Source organism: Onychomys torridus, chromosome 21 (assembly GCF_903995425.1).
Source record: "Onychomys torridus chromosome 21, mOncTor1.1, whole genome shotgun sequence".
Lineage (NCBI taxonomy): Eukaryota > Metazoa > Chordata > Mammalia > Rodentia > Cricetidae > Onychomys > Onychomys torridus.
Window position 1 is genome coordinate 32,645,134 of NC_050463.1, and position 19,769 is coordinate 32,664,902.

Sequence of the window (19,769 nt, forward strand, 5' to 3'; positions counted from 1 at the left end):
TTCAGCAATAACTCAACGCTACTAAACCCTATGGATATTATATTTTTTCCTACAACCCCATACCTATAATAAAGTTCAGTTTACAAAGTAGACATTGTAAGAGACTAACCATGAACAAGAATGAGACAGAACATCTGTAACTATATACAATCATAAAAGCCATGGGAACTTTCTCTTTGGAGTCCCAAGAAATAGCAGCATTTTGGGATTGTGGGTGGCTGCAAATAACTGAAACTGTGGAAAGTGAAACTGTAGATAAGGAAAGCCTATGTAAAGAATACAACAGTCATCAAAGCACTGGCCTTACAAAGACAGCATTATTCACGACAGCTACATTATTGTCCTTACTGCTAGGCCCAGCGTTGCTCAAGTTAACCAATGACTTGGCATGATCTACACCCTACCTCCATAATCGTAACAATCGAATCACTAACATAACAATATAATCACTAACTCGAGATTAAAAGGCTGCTACTCTGGAGGAAGCAGGTGCATCAGTGGATGGTTTTCCTCTCTCCTGGAAGAGGATGCCAGGAATATGAAAATCTGGCTCAGTTTCAACACAATTTTTTTCAGTTGTGTGTGTGTGTGTGTATGTGTGTTATGAATTCAAGTGAGTTTATACATGTGTGACTGTGCGTGTACAGGTTTATGTACACATATGCGCATACATGAAGGCCACAGGACAATGTCATGTGTCTTCTTCTATGGCTCTCCACCTTGTTTTTGGAGACACAGTCTCTTGCAAAAACTGGAGCTCATCAATTTGGTTAGGCTGACTTGCCAATAAGCTCCAGACATCTGCCTATCTCGGCTCCCTCCAAGCCTCCCAGCAAGCTCTGGGGTTACAGACGTGTGCTCCCATGCCTAGTTTTTATGTGGGTGCTAGGGAATCTAACTTGTATTCTCATGCCTGTGTGGCAAGTCTGTTACCAAGTGAGCCATTCCCCAAGCCCCTTTTCTAGCTGTTAAGGAAAAAAATAGATAGAAAGACAACAATACAGGTGAAGGAGGCTGGAGAGGTGATTTCAAGCTCTCAGAGGTTAATTTAACAAGGTGAAGGACATAGACTAAGTACTAAGACTTCAACAAGGTACGAATTCTGTGCATCAAATGACATTATCAATACTGCAAATGAGTGTCCCATGTTACTTTTCCATAGCCCATACTGTAAAAAATTATACGGTGAGTCATCAAAACGAAGCACAGACTTGCCATACCATCCAGCAAGTCCTGGGAAACAAACTCGGATAGTTAGATATCTTTACTAACAGCAGCATTACGCACAACAGCCAAATGATAAATGCAATAGACATCACTGCAAAAGTACACAGTGTGACACATCTATGTGTGCACGCACGCGCACACACACACACACACACACACACACACACACACAGGCGCAATGGAATATTATTACTCAGCATTAAAAGGAAAGAACATTCTGACACATGCTACAACATGGATTAACCTTGAATATACTACACAAAGTGAAATAAGCTAGTCACAAATGGATAAATACCCCATGATTTCTCTTACTATCTATATAGTTAAACTCATAGAGACAATGCAAAATGTCAGTGGCCAGCAGGTATGAAGGGAAGACTAAGAAGTTAGTTTCACTAGTACGATTTAAGTTTGCAAGACTTAAAAATATGGCATGTGTAACATCGGCATATACCACACATTTGAGTGTACTTAATGCCATAGAACTGTACATTATAAAATGATAAATTTTATGATAAACCTATTTTGACACATTAAAAAGTATGTACAAAGATAAAAATTGTACCAGTATATTAATAATTAACTCAACCACTAAAAAAAAAAAAAAATCATTGAGGATTTAAAAGAAGATAAAAATGTCCTCCAAACATCAACTTGATTCAAGACTTGCTGTCCAGAAACTGGCAAGAGCACAGGCTGAGATAAAAAGCTTTTGAGAAAACAGAAAGTCAAGGGCAGCAAGGGCAGCTGATAAACTTGACTTTCAGGACTTGCCATAAGAAAGATAACCAAGTTACTCAGGAAATGTGGCCCTGAGAAGGAAGGTTATAAAATCATTTCTCAAGCAGCATGGCACAAAAGTCAAGATTATTCAGCAAAATGGAAGCTAAAATGGGGAGCTGATCTAGGGCCAGCAAGATGGTTCAGTGGGTAAAGGCACTTGCCACCAAGCCTGACAACCTAAGTTCAAAACCCATCACCCACATGGCTGAAGGAGAATCTTGAAAGTTGTTCTTTGACCATCATACTTATACACACGAAATAAATAAATGAATGTAAAGGGGATGGTACTCCACCTGTCTACACAAGTAGAAGGCCCCCTTTAACATGTAAAGTGATAGCACAGAGTAACTAATTTGGAACCTTAAAACACAGTTACAGCCATATAAACATGAGCCAACCAAAATGCTCTCACTTACCTTCTAAATGCAGAATCAAACAAAATAAAAACTATTCACAAAATACTATCTTAAAATTGTACAGAATGAGAACTGAAGAGATGGTTCAGTAGTTAAGAGCACATACAGCTCTCATAGCAGACCTAAGTCTGGTTCCCAGCTCCCACGTCTGTCAGCTCACAACCACAATTACTCCAGCTTTAAGGGATCTGACACCCTCTTCTGGCCTCCAAGAGTGTGGTAGTTTGAATGTAACTGGCCCCCAAAACCTCATTGGGAGTGGCACTATTAGGTGGTGTTTTGTTGGAGTGGGTGTGGCATTATTGGAGGAAGTGTGTCACTGTGGAGGTGGGCTTTGAGGTCTCATACATGCTCAAGCCACACCCAGTGACTAGCACTGTGTCTGCCTGCATGCTGCCTTGCTTCCTGCCACAACAATAATGGATTAAACCTCTGAACTGTAGGCAAGCTATCACAATTAAATATTTTCCTTTGTAAGAGTTGCCATGGTCATGGTGTCTCTTCACAGCAATAGAAACCCTAACTAAGACAAGGACAATTGCACTCATGTGTCCATAACTCCCCCAGACACATAGGCCAACACATAACTAAATCTTTATTTTTTTTTCTTTTTTGTGCAAAATAAAGGGCTGGAGAGATGACCCAGTGGTTATCTGCCCTTTCAGGGGACCCAGGTTTGGCTCCTACATGGAGGCTGACAACCATCCACAACTCCAGCTCCAGGGGAAATGAAACTTCTGCTAGACTCCATGGTGTACTTTACATACATGCAGCCAAATACTTAAAATAAAAATAAATAAACAGTTTTAAGTCTAAGTCATGCAGAATGAAAAGTATAGAAGCCAACAATGGAACAATTTTGTTGTCAGTTCCTTGAACAATGTGAAGCTGAGTCAGGTTTTGACTAGAACCTTCTGTCCTCTTTTCTTTCCACATTAAACTCATCTCTTCCCTCTCTCTCTTTCCCCATCCCAACCTCCATAAAAAATATTTTGAAATCTTCCTGAAATGAAATCATTGCAGGACATGAAAAGTCTGAGTTTTACATCACATAAAATCCAACCCACATTTCTCAAGGTTGGACCACTCTAGATTCTGGAGTCCCCAAAGTTCCCAAGTGAGTGATTTCGGGGTCTACTGGATCAGGGCCAACACTACCACTTAAAATCCTAAGTATAAAATAGAAATTAAAAACCACATGTGGTCGGAAAGGCGCTTGTTTGATTTGGGTTTTTGTTTAGGCTGTATCTGACCTCTGAGCTAGCTCACAGGCCTCTTCACACTTCTTATTCTGAAACGTGATCCCACTAAGCTGCCCACGATGAGCTTGAACTATCTCTGTAGCCAAGCCAGGCCTTGAACTTGAGATCCTCCTGCCTCCCTTAGAGCTGAGTTTACAAAAGTACATCATTCCTGGCTATGGCAGTACCTGTAAGTATTAAAAGCTCCATAAATGGCTTAGTTAAAATTACATGTATTACTCTGTCATACAAGTATAGTCAGAGTAGAGCTAGATAGACAGTTACTGGGATAAAAATGTAAGGGAAGAGAAGAGCATGAGAAATGCGGAGCCTGTGTTTCTTCTGGTTAGAAATACCTGAAGAACATCTTCCTAACAGGCACTCAGTCAAGCCAGCAAAACATCAGCACCACACTCAAGTGTCCAGCTGTTTGGAGAACACAGCTAAGCACCGAGTACTAGATGAACTCCTACCACACCCAGTGCCCACGCTAGCAGAGCTCAACCCCACTTTTACCTACCATTCCTGGATAAAACTCCCTCCTCCAGTCTGCATACTGTCTAAACAGGCCCTGGATGAAGGTTAGCTATGGGGCTAAGTGCAGCTGGAATCAAAAGGTCATTCTCTCGCAAGAAGCCCCATGAACATGTCAATCATGGTATCCAAAGAAGGTAGAAATAGAACTGCCAGGCTCTTAAGGCCAAGACTCACAGGTCCGGTATCACTTCTCATATTCTGTTAGTAAAATCCAAGTCATAAAAACTCCTACACTAAAGAAGGAAAGAAATGGGCTGCAGAGGAGGCTCAGCAGTGAAGAACGTGCACTGCGCTTGCAGACAACCTGGGGTTAAGTTTCTAACACTTACATCAGAGTGCTCACAACCACCTGCAACTCCAGTTGGGAGGGGGGTGTGACACCCTCTTCTGGCCCCTGCCTGCACACACATACATGAAGTAAACAGAATACCCCTTGACAGCTTCACATACTGCTATTAGAAGAGCAGCTTTAGCTGCATGGTGGTGGTGGTGGTGGCGGCGGCCGCCGCCGCCTTTAATCCCAGCACTCAGTGGCAGAGGCAGGCAGATCTCTGTGAGTTCAAGGCCAGCCTGGTCTACAGAGAGAGTTCCAGGACATCCAGGGCTACACAGAGAAATCCTGTCTCAAAAAAAATCAAAAAGATTTCCAAAATGGCTGTACAAGATTGCATTCCCACCAGCAGTGGAGGAGTGTTCCCCTTTCTCCACATCTTCTCCAACATAGGCTATCATCTGTTTTTTTTATCGTATCCATTCTAGCAGGCTTAAGATGGTATCTCAGAGTTGTTTTGATTTGCATTTCCCTGATGGCTAAGGATATTGAACATTTCCTTAAATGTTTTTTGGCCATTTGAGATTCTTCTGTTGAGAATTCTCTGTTTAGCTCTGTAGCCCATTTTTTTAATTGGATCATTTGATATTTTGCTGTCTAGTTTCTTGAGTTCTTTATATTTTAGAGATCAACCCTCTATCTGATGTGGGGATGGTAAAGATCTTTTCCCATTCTGTAGACTAGCTTTGCATGGCTTGATGTGTTTGTGGGTCCCCTAGCAATGGGACCAGGACTCACCCGGGTACACAAACTGGCTTTTTATACCCCATTCCCTATGGTGCAATGCCTTACTCAGCCTTGATGCAGGAGGGAGGGGCTAGGTCTGGCCCCAACATGATATAACAGCCTGTGTTGACTACCCAAGGGAGGCCTTACTCTCTATGAGGAGGGGGTATGGGTGGGATGGGGGGTAGGTGGGGGGAGCAGGAGAAGAGGAAGGAGGGGAAACAGGGGTTGTCATGTGAAAGGAAAGAAAATATTTTTTTAATAAAAAATTATATATTAAAAAATCAAGGGTTGGGGATTTAGCTCAGTGATAGAGCACTTGCCTAGCAAGCACAAGGCCCTGGGTTCGGTCCTCAGCTGCGGCATAAAAAAAAAAAAAAAGAAAGAAAGAAAGAAAGAAAGAAAGAAAGAAAGAAAGAAAGAAAGAAAGAAAGAAAGAAAGAAAAGAAAGAAAAAATCAAAAAGAAAAAAAGAGCAACTTTATAATTTACTTTCTGAAATGTGTGTATGTAAGTGCTTACTAATGTGTAATATACTACTGGATAAGGATATCAAAAGCCTTAAAGCGTGCATACTGTTTGGTCAACAAATTGGAATTTTGCTGATGAGTAAAGCATACATCCACATGGGTTTATTTTATAACCTAGAGAAAGACCTTCAAATAATAAATCTAGTAATTACCCTATACATTGGCCAACTGTTGCCTGGTAACACTGCAGTAGAACTCAATAGTTAACTTATCCATGCTCAAAGAGCTTCAAACATGTGTTTTAGAATCATATTCTTTAATAAATATGGACTACCAATAGTCAACAAGTTGAAAAAAGTTATTCACATGAGAGTGGAGAGATAATGCACAGTACAGAAGAATTTCACCAAAATGAAGGAAGACAGAACACTGTCTCCATGACATTATGACAGTATATGTATTGGGTCTCTTCAAAAGTACAGAACCAAGCCTCCAAATTTCAAAAGGAAAATAATTTGTAATTTAGACTTCTGTACCAGCCCCCAAATAATTGATCAAGCTTAAAACAAGAATAAAAACACTTTTAGGTTTTCAAGAACACTACAATTGATCTCCCCTCTCCCTTTGTTAGGATGCTATAACCTCCAATAAAGAAAGAGAACCAAACGAGAGAGCAAGGTACGCGGCTCAAGACAGGAAGAGGGCGAAGAAAAGACCCAAAATAGCAGCAATATGGCAGATCCAGAAACGAAGCAATCTAGAGGGAAGCAATTCTTGCACTGGCCCTTCCCCATCTCAGTAAATGACATGAATGACCTCAAGCTAAGACAGAGGCGGCCATCCTTGACTCCCCTCAAACCCACATTCAATGTCCTCACTATTCCTCCTCCTCAGCAGCTCAGTAACCTCATGGCTTTCTGTCCTCACTGCCACCTCCACACTCTAAGATGCCATCATCTCTACCTAGTCTACGTCCTGCCTGTTAACAAGATGCCATGCTGTGCACAAGACAGTTTCCATATACACCAATTATTTTATTGTTAAATCGAGTAAGATTACTTCACACTACCTAGAATCCTTTAGTAGCTTCTCATTTCAGCTAGAATAAAACAGCTTCGAACCTAGGCCCTCGGGCACCGCAAGAATCTCCTCTCTGCCTCACATCTCTATTCTGACCACGGTGGTCCTACCGACCCCAGAACTCAAAGCTTCTTCCTACCTTTGCACATGCGTACCTTTTCCATCAGCTCCCCTGACTTTCACACTGAATTAGACGTATCTTTCGTGACTCAATTTAAATATCACCTCAGAGAGAGTTTTCCTGAGCATCCATTTTCAATCGATCCCTCACTACGGCACTCTTCCGTTATTTCCTTTTCATGATGAATTGAAAAGAGGAGGTTCTGTTAACTGGATCAGAGGAGGCTCCCTAACGGAACAGTACACTACTAAATGAGGTGACTTTCTCAAAGTATGTAGGATTTGTGATTCAACAGGGCCATTTTAAAGCCTTAGAACAAGGTAGATGGGGGAGAATTTGTTCTGCTACACTAGCACCTTTTAACGCTCTAACAGATATGGCTGCCTCAGATGACACACAGACAGTGAGGGGCGTTGCCGATGAGAAAGCCTAGAGTCCACGTGGGACATCAGTGAGATGACACTGCAGGACAACACGCAAAGAACGATGCTGACCCAGCCAACCCTCCAGACGGACGGAAGGAGATCTATGTCTGTACCTCGTTCTGCATCGGGGGGGGGGGGGGGGACGACTAATTTCTATTTAAATATCGGGAAAAGTAAAAATTGTTAACTCTAAGGAAGGATGTACGACCACTAAAAAGACCAGACTGTCGTCAGACTCTGCATCTCCTCTCTTTCTCTATGCATCGTCTTTTTCTTCTCTGTGCTCCTCTTCAAAATGAAAGTATTAATTAATCTGAGCTCATTAAAGCTAAAACTCCTGGATATCAGTAGCACCAAAGAAAAAAATCCAAGCCACAGACTGCATGCAGGAATTTCTAATACATGCAATTGCCAAAAGATTAAAGTCTAAAATATAAAATACATGAATAATGCTTTCAAATCTATACAAATAAAGAAACAGTTCACTTAAAAAATGAGTAAAGACTATCTCCAAAAGTAGCAATTGAATTGCCAGTGGGCATATAAAAAGATTGTCACAGAGACAATCACAGAGAAAACACTTTCTATATATACTATCACGGAGATCAGTGATATATAAGCTAAAACCATATGGAATATTATTTCACGCTGATTGGCTTGACAAAAACCTAGGTCTGACAACACTGTCACGGTCTGAATGTGAAATGTTCCCTGTAGGCTCGTGTGTTGGAGGGTTTGGTCCCTGCTGGTAGGACTGTTTGGGAAGACTATGGCACTTTTAGGTGCAGAACCCTTGCTGAACAAAGTATGCTGCTGGAGGCAGGCTGACATTTTATAGCCTGCTCCTATCTTTGTTCTGTTTCTTGAGAGCTGATAAAATGTGACCAGCCAGCTTCCTCCCACCACCAGACCTTCCCTGCCTGTCGCCATGTCTTACCCCCATGACCTCCTCCATCCTTCTGGAACACTAAATCGAAATAAACCCTTTCTCCTCTAAGCTGCCTCAGTCAAGGTATCTGAACACAGCAACAGAAAATGAACTAGTACACCAGGCAATAGTGAGGCTGCGGAACTCTGCCACCTTTCTGGTAAAGGGAAACAGATACTATGTGGCTACAGCAAAAAACAAAAAAGCTTCAGACAGTCTAAGAGTGAGTAATGGCATTCCGAGGAACAGACCATCAAGGAGCAGCTAGTAGTCTGTTTTCATCATCACAGTTATTTTTCTTTATGACCCACCCAGAACACTTTTACTTAGTTTACTGAAAATTCACAAAATACTCTTTATCCTTACTACGCAGGACATATTCTTAGAGTTTCCACTCTGGTTTTTTCCCCTTCTTGAATGTTGCTATGACTCATTCTCTTGCTTTTACAAAACTAATAGATAAACATGCCCAGGTTGAGAAATTCTGCCTGAGACAATGTTCTTATATGCATCTTCTTGTTCACTGTGGTACTTTTTGTCAGAAAAGAAATATTTAATAATGAATTACAAGCTGAGAGCATGTTGGGAGAGTGGGAGAGACATGTTGAGGAGTGTTTGTGGGGAAGGGAATAAGGGAGTGATGGATGTGCATGATAAAGATGCATTGTATACATACATGAAACTGTCGAGGAATAAATAAAAGATATTAATTTAAAATGGGGGACGTATTCACACAATGAGCTATGAGATACCAGTTCAAATGAAAGAATGATGGTTATAAACACAAATCTTACCAGCTTAAAACTAGATAAACCAGCCAAGGTAAAACCAGAACTTAGGAGGCTGAAGCAGAATTGTGAGTTCAAGGTCAGCCTAGACAATATAGTAACACCAGGTCTCAAAAAAAAAAACATTTTAATAGAAAAAAAGGAAAAATAGCAAAACGAGCAAATTTCACATGAATATATAGAGTATATCACTTGAAAACACTTTTTATACAGGCAAAATAAAATACTGTTTGGAGATATACTTATGCACAGTAAATATATAAAGTATGGCCAGGCATGGTAGCACATGAATCCCAGCCCTAGGGAGGCAGAGGCAGATGGATCTCTGAGTTCGAGGCCATAGTGAGCTTCAAGAGGGGCTATATAGAAAGAACCTATCTCAAAAAAATTATATATAATATTACATTATATGTATCATTATGGATATATATATACATACATATATGTGTGTGTATGGAGAGAGAGAGAGAGAGAGAGAGAGAGAGAGAAGACATGCTCAGGGAGAAAGAATACCATGAAAAGAGAAAAGGAAGCACTATGAAGAGCTGAGTGAACATCTACATATAAAGCATTAAAACTGCCCTCTTTAAATTAATCTTTTGCCTCCCAGAACAGCAGCTTCCTTCCAGACAGACGAAGAAAGAACGCTAGAGACAGACACAGCCCAACTGAGCTCAATCATAAGAACGCACACCACTCATCTTTTAAAATTACCCTCTTCGGTAATCAAGTACTTACACTGAGTATCTATTTTTAACTAAGTAACGAAATTCAGAACATGCGCCCAAAAAATGCAACAGGTAGCTGTGGGTGGATGAGATGTCACAGCAGATGCCCCAAACACAGCCATGTGCCAGTGAGGTTGAGTCACTGCAAGATACCAAAAAAGGATACTAAGGCTCAGCTGCCACAGGTTGCAGTGAGCTGCTCTGCCTTCCCCGTTACACTCACCAGGCATCATTACAGAGTGCTGATCAGACACTTAGACATCATCAAGATTACAAAACCCACTAAAAATGACAAAGTACGGGCATCCTGCAAATAGCACAAGCCTGTGATCAAGTCACCACACAGCAGAGAATCAGTAAACCTTTAGAAAGCTCATGGGACCTGTAATTAACAGTGGCCCCTTTGGTTCTCAGTGTACATTCTACCTAAAAGAATAAATCCAGGGCTGGTGAGATGGCTCAGTGGTTAAGAACACTTGCTGCTCTTGTAGAGAACCCAGGGTTGGTTCCCAGCACCACACTGTGGTTCACAACCATATGTTAACTCCAGTTCCACAGATCCGACACCTTCTTCCAACCTCCACAGGCACCAGGAATGCACATGGTGCCCATACATACATTCAGGCAAAATGCTCATACACATAAAACGAAATAAATAAATAAATCTAAAAACATATAAATAAATGCAAACTTTTTGTAAAGAATACATCTAATGCTGTAATGTATTTCTGCTATAATTTCAAAAGCATCAGCTTGTCAGAGAATGTCAATTTTTAGTATGATGTGGAATAGAATTAAATATGTTAGCAAGACAATTATAAGCCTTCCAAGCCACAAGAACAAAACTACTCTGACCCTGAAACTAAGTAACCTGTCTGTGAAACACCTATCCCATCCACCCACTCATTCAGCCCGTTTCCCACATTATACATGGAGGCACCATGGTAATCTCACAGAAATAGGTTCAGTAAGATCTCTATCCTTAAGAGACTGACGGCTGAGCGATAGAGCTTAAGAGTACATAGGATCCTAAAGGATACAGACAAATCTAAAGTCCATACGGGAAGCAAGGAGCAATTACCACGTTAAAAAAAAAAAAAGAATCTTGCTTTGATTTGGCTCTTGCCTATCTATTCAGCCTATCAGTCAAATATGGAAGATGGGTACTTCAATAGAATCTCATCAAGGGTAGCTAGCTACAATTACTAACAAGACAATTCTTATAACCTCCAAAACGTCTCCTCAGACGATACTTTGGGTGTGTACTGTGCCCTACACGGAGGAGTAAACAGAAATTAGAAATATGGATCCCAATTACAGCCCATAACCCTGAGCACTACAGATCTAAAAGAAAGAAATGAAACGGTTCAGCAGGCCAAAAGGCACTTGCCACCCAAGTCTGACAACCTGAGATCAATCCGTAGGACCCAGGTTGTCCTCTGACTTCCACACATGCACTGGGGTACATGCATGTTCATACACATCGACAGATGAAATAGAAATAGATACAGTGTTAAAAAAAAAAATGTTAAGGTAAAAGAACCGAATAAGGATAACTAAGAGAGAACCAAGAATGCAACATCTTGGACCACCCATCTCCTGCCCTCTCCTCTCTGAGGCCGTTACTGCACTTCTCAATAAAACCTTGTTCACTTGCTCTTACATATGGAAAAAAAAAAAAAAAAAGCAACATTTTGAGTGAGGAAAAAAAATGGGGATATGTCAAAACATCACAAAGCCACTTGACAGACAAAAGCTGGGAACAAATAACAACAGACATTTACTCCCTGGCTTACTAAGAGGTTACACCCCACTAAAGACATCAGAAACTGGAAAGATCGTGTACTGAAAATGCGTAGACTATACCCAATGTGTCAAGCACAGGTTAGCAGTGCTGCAGTGTTGAGGTCCCGGCTACATGGCTGAGTGGGTGTGGTGTCTGCTATCCCAGCTACTCAGGAGGCTGAGGCAGGAGGATCAAACAAAAAGACATGAACATCATATAGACATGCACCAATGAACTGAGGTGGAACCACAGTGCTGTAGTGCTCTTGGGGAAGGGGATATCGTTCTGACTGGGATGTAAGAAAACATCATATAGAGGGACATATCACAAACATATGGAGGGACATATCACCAAGTATCTAGTCAATATTCTTGAAGAATGCCAAGGTCATTCATGGCAAAGAAAGACTAAAGACAGGCTAGGGAAATGGAGAACACTTGACAATTAAATCCAGTTTGTATTCTGGATTAATCCTGGGCCATGAAAGAGGAAGAGCTCATCTCAAATAAGAACTGTAAAATGATCAGTAGTGGTAAAACTATGTGAATTTCTGTCCTACTTTGCTTCTCTGATGCTCTGATAAAACCCTGACCAAAACAAATTAAGGGAAGGGTTTATTACATCTTACAGGCTCTGGTCCGTCACTGAGAGAAGCCAGAGCAGGAACTCAAGCAGGAACCCAGAGGTAAGGACCGAGACACAGACCTTGGAGCAATGCTGGCTACTGCCTTGCTTCCTCGGGATACCACTCAGCCGTACTTCTTCTACAGCCCAGGCTGACGCACCCAAAGATGGTACTGCCCACAATGGACTAAGAGTTCTTCCTCCATCATTTAGCAATCCTGAAAATGCCCTACAGACATGCCCACAGGTCAGTCTTACAGAGGCAATTCTTCAGCTGAGGGTCCCTCTTCCTAGGTCTGTCAAATTGACAAACAAGATTACTACTGCAATTTCCTATAGTACTTTTCAATCTTTTCTGTAGATCTAATTTAATTTCAGATGAAATGTGTAGCAGGTTTTTCCACTTCTTTTTTCTTTTTTTTTTTTTCTTAAATTTGTTTTGTTTTGTTTGGGGTTTTTTGTTTTGTATTTTTTTAATACAACATATCCAGGTGTGAAACTGAATGCTTCGTCCCCATTGTGAAGCATGACTCATTCTGACTAGCTATTGTAATTTTTGTATTAAGGGAGATTATCAAATGATGTCAGGCCCAGCATCTCTAAACCCAGTTCTTACAGTGCATGTCAGATTGCAGTAAACGAGAAAGCAAGCCAGTGAAGGAAAAACCCACGTGCTAAAACCCAAAGAGATAAGCCAGAAAAAAATACATGAACATTCCCAGTAGAAATAAATGGCCCTTACGCCCACTTATAAAACACAAAGCATGAAATGTCAAGAATTAAACAAAACCAAATGAATTGGGGACTAGCATGTAACTCTGTGGTCAAGTTCTTCTCTAGCATGTGTGAGACCCTGAGTTCAATCCTCAGCGCGCGAAAGCGCGCACACACACACACACACACACACACACACACACACATATTTTTTTTTTTTTAAACTCAACTGAATCAGCCGTTAGTGAGATCATAACTTGAAAGCTACCAGGGATGGTCAATTTTCATGAATCTGGTAAGAAGTTTACTACAAAAGAAAAGTTGTGTTAGCTCTGATACATACCCAGACTTCAAGTCTGTTATTCTCAAACAGTTTGTAGCATCCAGTCCCACCTTTCCATTTCGGACCACACTAGATATGAATGGGGACAGCATTGGAGAAATTCGGTTCAAGGCAATTTCTGGAGACATTTTAACTGGATTTATGAGTCACCACTGAAAGTAGAAAGGAAGGAAGGTGATCAGTTTACCAGATACAATATAGAGATAAAGATGTAACAAGCTTCCTGGAAGCTAACACGGTGCTCAGAATTTCTCTCGTATGAGCAAGTGCTCTGTGACCTGGTAACACCTCCACCCTCAGTCAGCCAGATCCCTGCTGCTCAGATATTCAGGGCATGGGCAGTTCTGTGCTTTTCAGGAATGAAAGGAACCCTGAAGCACAATCCCCTCCTCCTTTCCGAAAACCATCCTCCACTAGAGCAATACCCTAAAGGGCATGGCTCATGTCACAACCGCTCTTATTTGGTTCTCAATGGAGAAGCCTTCCCTAACAGTCCCATCCCCGTAACACACAAAACACACATCACTGAGTCAGGAACCCCATCCACCCGTGTCCCCATGAGGACAAAGAGCTTGACTGGCGACAAAGTACAAAACTCTAAAGCAAACACAACCAATTGTTACTTACTAGGAATCATTTATGGCTGACAGCCCTTTCTTAATAAGTCTTTCCATGGTGGACTATAATTAATTGTTTACATGAACTCTCCCCAAGAAAGACTACAACTTGAAATTCTCACATGAAACAAATGCATTTAACATACACTTAGTATTCAGTAACATTTTAATAGTAAATAAATTAAGTGATAAGTTCAAATAATAGATTTTTTTTTTTTAGCCAAATTTGAAGCAAGCTTTATTAACTACTGGTCAGGACCATGGATACTGGCCAGGTCCATACTTGAGACCTATGCTCAGAATATGGCCTCAAATAATAGATTTAATCAAAATAAATTTTAAATAAATGAATAAAGGGAGCAAAGCTGGATAAATATTTAGGGATGGAGAGAATATACCCTCAAAAACTGGTGGGGTGGGAGGCACCTGAGAAAACAGTTCCATGAGAACATGCATGAGTTCAGACCCCCAGCAACCACATAAAAAGCCAGGCCCTCAGAGTTGGGGATTTAGCTCAGTGGTAGAGCGCTTGCCTAGCAAGCACAAGGCCCTGGGTTCGATCCTCAGCTCACAAAAAAAAAAAAAAAAAAAAAAAAGCCAGGCCCTGTGATACACATGTGTAACCCCAGCACTGGGGGTTGCAGCATGGCAGATCACTAGGGCTCACAGGCAAGCCAGTCTAGCCAAAATGGTGGACTCCAAGGTCAGTGAGAGACAGTTTCAAAACCTATGGTAAAGAATGAGAGAGGAACACACTCAACACTGACCTCTGTCCACCACGAATGCACACCAAGGCAAATGGATATGCACAGACATATGCATTCTATACACACACATATATACCATGATATATACCATGTACATACACATACACGCACATGACAGGGGAATGAATCCAGCAGAATCTGAAGAACAAATGAAGCAAAAAAAAAAAAAATATGTACTTAACACTTAAATTATAAAAACATAGTCCTGTCGAGATCCTAAGCAACAAAAACTAATTGAGTGTTTTCAGTCTTTGATTTTCAGGCACTAAGATGTCTCTACCCTTGATAATACAAAAGCAATAAATCACATCCACACTACTTGGATATTCATGGAGCTGGAGGAGAGAGAGAACGAATTCCTAATAGACTTCTAAATGAAAGCTGCTACTTTAGAGGTGAATAAGTCAATTCAAATGATCATTGTCTTTCTCAAACTGAAAGGTTAATCCCACATTGAAAGCTAATTAATTTCCACCCAGTTACAATTATGAGTGCCTGCTGCTCTGGTTCTAGTGTCTACACACTACGGCACACACGGACTTACAGGCTCTGCAAAACTCAATACTTGTATTATCATTTTAGATAGTAATCCAGAAATGACTATAGAGAGCTTTCAAAAAAAAATACCATGGTGACCCCATGATGCCACCCAGAAATATTTCTGAAGTGGTCAAGCTTTATACTATATACTTTAGTCTCCAAATGATTCTCTTCTGACTCCTTAGTAGATGACTTCCCCATACCATTCTAATACGCCATCACAAGGCAAGAGTAAACTGTCTATCATAAAGAATGTAACATTTTATAGCATCGCCTCACTTATAAGACACTTTTATATACAGTGCTGCCATCCACAACCTGTGTAAGACAGGTTTCCAACCCCATTTTCCAGACCAGAAGGATAACTGTTCTTTGAATAACATACTAACTGACACGATCTCCTTGAAGATTCCTCTTTCTAAATTCTGCAGTACTCCGACCTGATTTCTACCCACCAACGTCACAGTTCCTGAAGGGGGATGCTCATTTACATCACAGGCAAAACAGAAATAGTCATCTGGTCGGCACACACAGAAAGATCTCTCATGACAACAACTGATTTTTGTCATGATTTTTTTTTCCTCACACTACCTACTATTTCATCAAGAAAGAGAAACAAAATTGGCACATTCTAACCCTCACACAGGAGCTCTCTATTTCTCACCTCTCTCTCTCTACAGCTACCCACTCCCCCCACAGGAGTTTCTTAATGACTAGTGTTTCCTTTTTATGAATACAAAACCTGAAGGCCAGTGAGACCAAGTTACCTCATGTCCCACACAGAGCAAACAGAAGGATTAGAATCCAAATCCAGACCTCTCTCAAAGGCCACTGTTCCTAATTCTCCTCTCAAGCATGAATTCCATTGGCCACTAAAGAAAGCAGCAAGGTGAATTTTTAAAGCATACTCCTTGTTAAATAGGAAGACACGGTTATGAATTCATACACACTAATGGCTTTACAACTAGAAATCGGCGAGGCTACTGCTGACCCAGTGTTGATGCTAGCCTGAATGATTCACTAGTTGAAATGCCAAAGGAAACAAGCCTTCTCCAGATGCCAAGCCACACGAGTGATGATGACAACCCATTCCACTTCAGCAAGACTTCAGGATCACACCTGAGGGAACGGATTTCTGTCTTTATTTCTAGAGCAGGCATGATACAATTTTTTGACAGTGCACGGTTTTGTGCAACTTTAAAATGTCTCAGTTGTGAAGGCTGAATTCCCTAACAAAGAGGAAAAAAAAAAAAAACCTATACTGACTCTCAAATCAGGAATTTGAAAAACAAAAAACAAAAAATAATGGTCCTTTGGTACAATATGCAGGGATATGGATTGGAAACAAACCACACACACACAGACACACACATACCCTTTTTTTTTTTTTTTACACATGGCACCATTATAACGGAACCCAGAGGGGCAGGAATTTTTGGTGACCAGCCTTTCTTGAACGCTTGTTTTTTGCAATTTGTATTTCCTGATTTTGACGTATTGCAGGAGGAAAATGCAAATATATAATTTTTATAGAAATCTGCTGCCGCAAGGTAGGGTCACATGAGGTCTTTTGGTGGGCTGGCTATCTGGGGAATACAAAGACGTATAAAGCACCGACCAGGCTCTTGCAATTAGGAGGATGACAAACACGGAAACATGTGCCCCGTTGACGTCATGGAACGGAAAGGGGTGGCCTCCTGCTGCATCACGTTCACGTCATATGGCGCACGAAGGAAGTGACGGCGGGGGAGCAATTTCTCCACGGGGGCAGCATCGGGGAGGGATGGGGAGAGCGAACCGGTTCAGATCCAAAGAATGGCCACCCATTCTGAGGACAACATAAAGGGATCCGACCCTCTCTCCCAAAGTGTATGGTTCCCCCCACCCCTATTAGGCGCAATAGAAGCGGGCTTCATCAGGGACCATGAGTGAGCAAGATATGTGGGGAGAGAGAGAAGCCTCGGGTCTTGGGGGCTCGTTCTTGAGGGGATCCGCGTGCTGGGGGGCGAGCGGGGCATCTTTGGAACGCGGGCCTTCTCTGGAGGAAGAGGCTAGCTCTCTGGCCAGATTCAAACATGGCTCTCTGCGCCACCTGTGCGACTGAGATCCAACCTCCCCGCACCAGCCCGGGTCCAGGTACCTGGAACTTAGTCCGATCAGTAACCGGCGACTAGACGGGGTACAGGTGACCCGAGCGCGCCCCCGACCGACGCACCGACCTGCGCGCGAACCGCGGGCCGGATGCGTGCGCGCTCCCCCCGGACGTCCCGCCTCTCCCCCCCCCCACCACCACACACACACACACACCTCCGGAGCCGGCCGGGCGTGCGCGTCCCCGCGCCGAGCCCAGCCGGAAGCGAAGGAAGGCGGCCGGGTAGTGCCTGAAGGTTCCCCGCGGCTCCCGCCTCGAGCCTGGGGAGCCCGGACGACGCTCGCCGTGGCGGCTGGGCCCCGTGGCGTGAGGCGGGGCGGGGACATGGGTCCTAGGAGAATCGGGACCGGCCGGAGGCCCCGTAGGTTTCACGGGCATTAGGGTGGGCGACCCAAACAGGCGTGGAGCACGCCCGCGTCGTTAGGGAGGAAGGAGCGGCGTCCCTGGTTACGGGTTCAGGCAAAGGGCAAAGGGCAGCGTCCCGGGTGAGCTAGAGCCCAGGCTTAGGGATGGCGGCGTCGGGGGAGCCCGCGAGGCCCTGGCAGGAGGAGGAGGCGGCCGCCGTGGTGGTGGTGGGTTCCTGCATGACCGACCTGGTCAGGTTAGTGCGGGGCCGCAGCGCCGGGTCTCGGGAGGGCGAGCTACCCTGTGGGGTGCCCGGGCCTCGGGTCTGTGGGCACCCACCGTGGAGCTGTGCGGGGAGCGTTTGGTTTCTCACGTGCAAAAGGCAGGATTCGAGTCTGTGGAAGGGACTGGGCGCCGCTGAATGAAAGCTCTGATACCGAGAAGACACCCACCCCTCCCCTAAACACCTGGCCCCTGGTCACCTCCGAGAGTGTACCTACCCTACAGGGTTGTTGTGAGCACAAGACGTGTTTCGTCAACCAGACCCAACTGGGTATTACTCGCTTGAACACGTGTGAGATAAGGCGTCCTGGCAAAAAAAAGACACACACACCTTTTCCCCCTGTCGATTGTTGGCATTCCTGCAGTGTCTCGGGTTTACAGTTTTATGTTTACTTTTAGGTAGTAAACCCAAGTGTGAGTCCAAAACAAACAAACAAACAAACAAACAAAAAAAACCCAAACATAAAAATTATAATCACTAAAAAACTGATCAAATGGTGAAGAAAATATGCTAAATGAAAATAGTTGAGTTAATCAGAGAGACTGTAGGAGAGATCCCTCTGATTTGTCTTTTTTATTTAAGAAAACGGTTTTTTAAGCATAAAAGTATGTATGTTGTAAAAAAAATAATTCAGATATTCTAAAAAGATTCATACCACTCCGATTCTGTTTGTTAATGATCACATTTCTAATATAATGCAACTTAATATCATTTTTTAAATGATTAAGTCTATTATAACGAAGGCCACATCTGTCCCTAAACCTTTTTCCAAACGATAACAGAAAATCTTGAAATAAGGCCTTGGTGTAGCCAAAGTAACCAAGTAGTTGCACCAAACTACCTCTCTCTACTTTAAAAATAGCTCCAGGGTCTTCATATATAGAACTTAATCTTGATTTAAAAAAAAAAAAAAAAAAAAAACATTTACAGATTGGGCGGTGGTTCACCAACACCTTTAATCCCAGCACTCAAGAGGCAGAGGAAGGTGGATCTCTGTGAGTTCAAGGACAGCCTGGGCTACAGAGTGAGATCCAGGACAGCTAAAGCTACACAGGGAACCCTGTCTTAAAAAAAAAAAAAAAAGAAAGAAAGAAAAGAAAAGAAATCACTTAGGGAAGAGGGGGATCTGTGATTGATATGTAAAATGAATAAAAAATTTCTTAATAAAATATTTACAAATTGTTATCCAGGGAAGTTATTCTCAACCTGTGGGAAGCGACCCTTTGGGGGTCCACATATCAGATATTTACATTATGATCCATAACAGTAGCAAATTACAGTTGTGAAATTGTAACAAAAATAATTTTATGGTTGGAGGTCACCATAACATGAGGAACTGTATTAAAGGGTCATAGCATTAGAAAGATTGAGCACAATTGACTTCCCAGGTAAAGGTGGTTGTCCTAAGCCTGATGATCTGAGTTCAGTCCTGGAGCCCACTATGGTGGAAAGACAAAAAGTAAATCTGGAAGTGCTCTGCACACTTACACACACGATAGACATATAGGATAGATGGATAGGTAAATATCTGTTGTCAAATTACCAAACTCAACATCAAAAGATGGAACTACAAAGGAGACTGGTAGAGGTAAGGGTGACTGAAGGAAACCCCAGACGGTGTGGCTCAACCTGTCAGAGCACTGGATCACAGCCACCAGTAACCCAGCTCCAGGGCATCCCACACCTCCTAACCTCTAAGGGCTCTGCATTCCTGTGCCCAAACCTACACATGCACACAGAATTAAAATTTTAAAAATCACTTTTTAAAGGGTAGCAATAGCAAGAGAACTTCAAATAA

The 19,769-nt window shown here is 42.4% G+C and overlaps 2 protein-coding genes across 4 annotated transcripts in view; one reads left to right on the plus strand and one right to left on the minus strand.

Annotated features, from left to right (window-relative positions):
• Positions 1–17,435, minus strand: part of Babam2 (BRISC and BRCA1 A complex member 2) — a 376,093-nt gene extending 358,658 nt beyond the window's left edge. The window contains exons 1-2 of the mRNA XM_036170890.1: positions 17,332–17,435; positions 13,268–13,419 (exon numbers count right to left, since the gene is read on the minus strand). Coding sequence (XP_036026783.1) covers positions 13,268–13,395 — 128 coding nt within the window. The 5' untranslated portion in view covers positions 13,396–13,419; positions 17,332–17,435. The remainder of the gene's footprint in view (positions 1–13,267; positions 13,420–17,331) is intronic.
• A 78-nt stretch (positions 17,436–17,513) lies between these two features.
• The window catches only part of Rbks (ribokinase), an 89,133-nt gene continuing 86,877 nt past the window's right edge, over positions 17,514–19,769 (plus strand). For all 3 annotated transcript variants that reach the window (XM_036171184.1, XM_036171186.1, XM_036171185.1), the window contains exon 1: positions 17,514–17,944. In XM_036171184.1, coding sequence (XP_036027077.1) covers positions 17,853–17,944 — 92 coding nt within the window. In that variant the 5' untranslated portion in view covers positions 17,514–17,852. The remainder of the gene's footprint in view (positions 17,945–19,769) is intronic.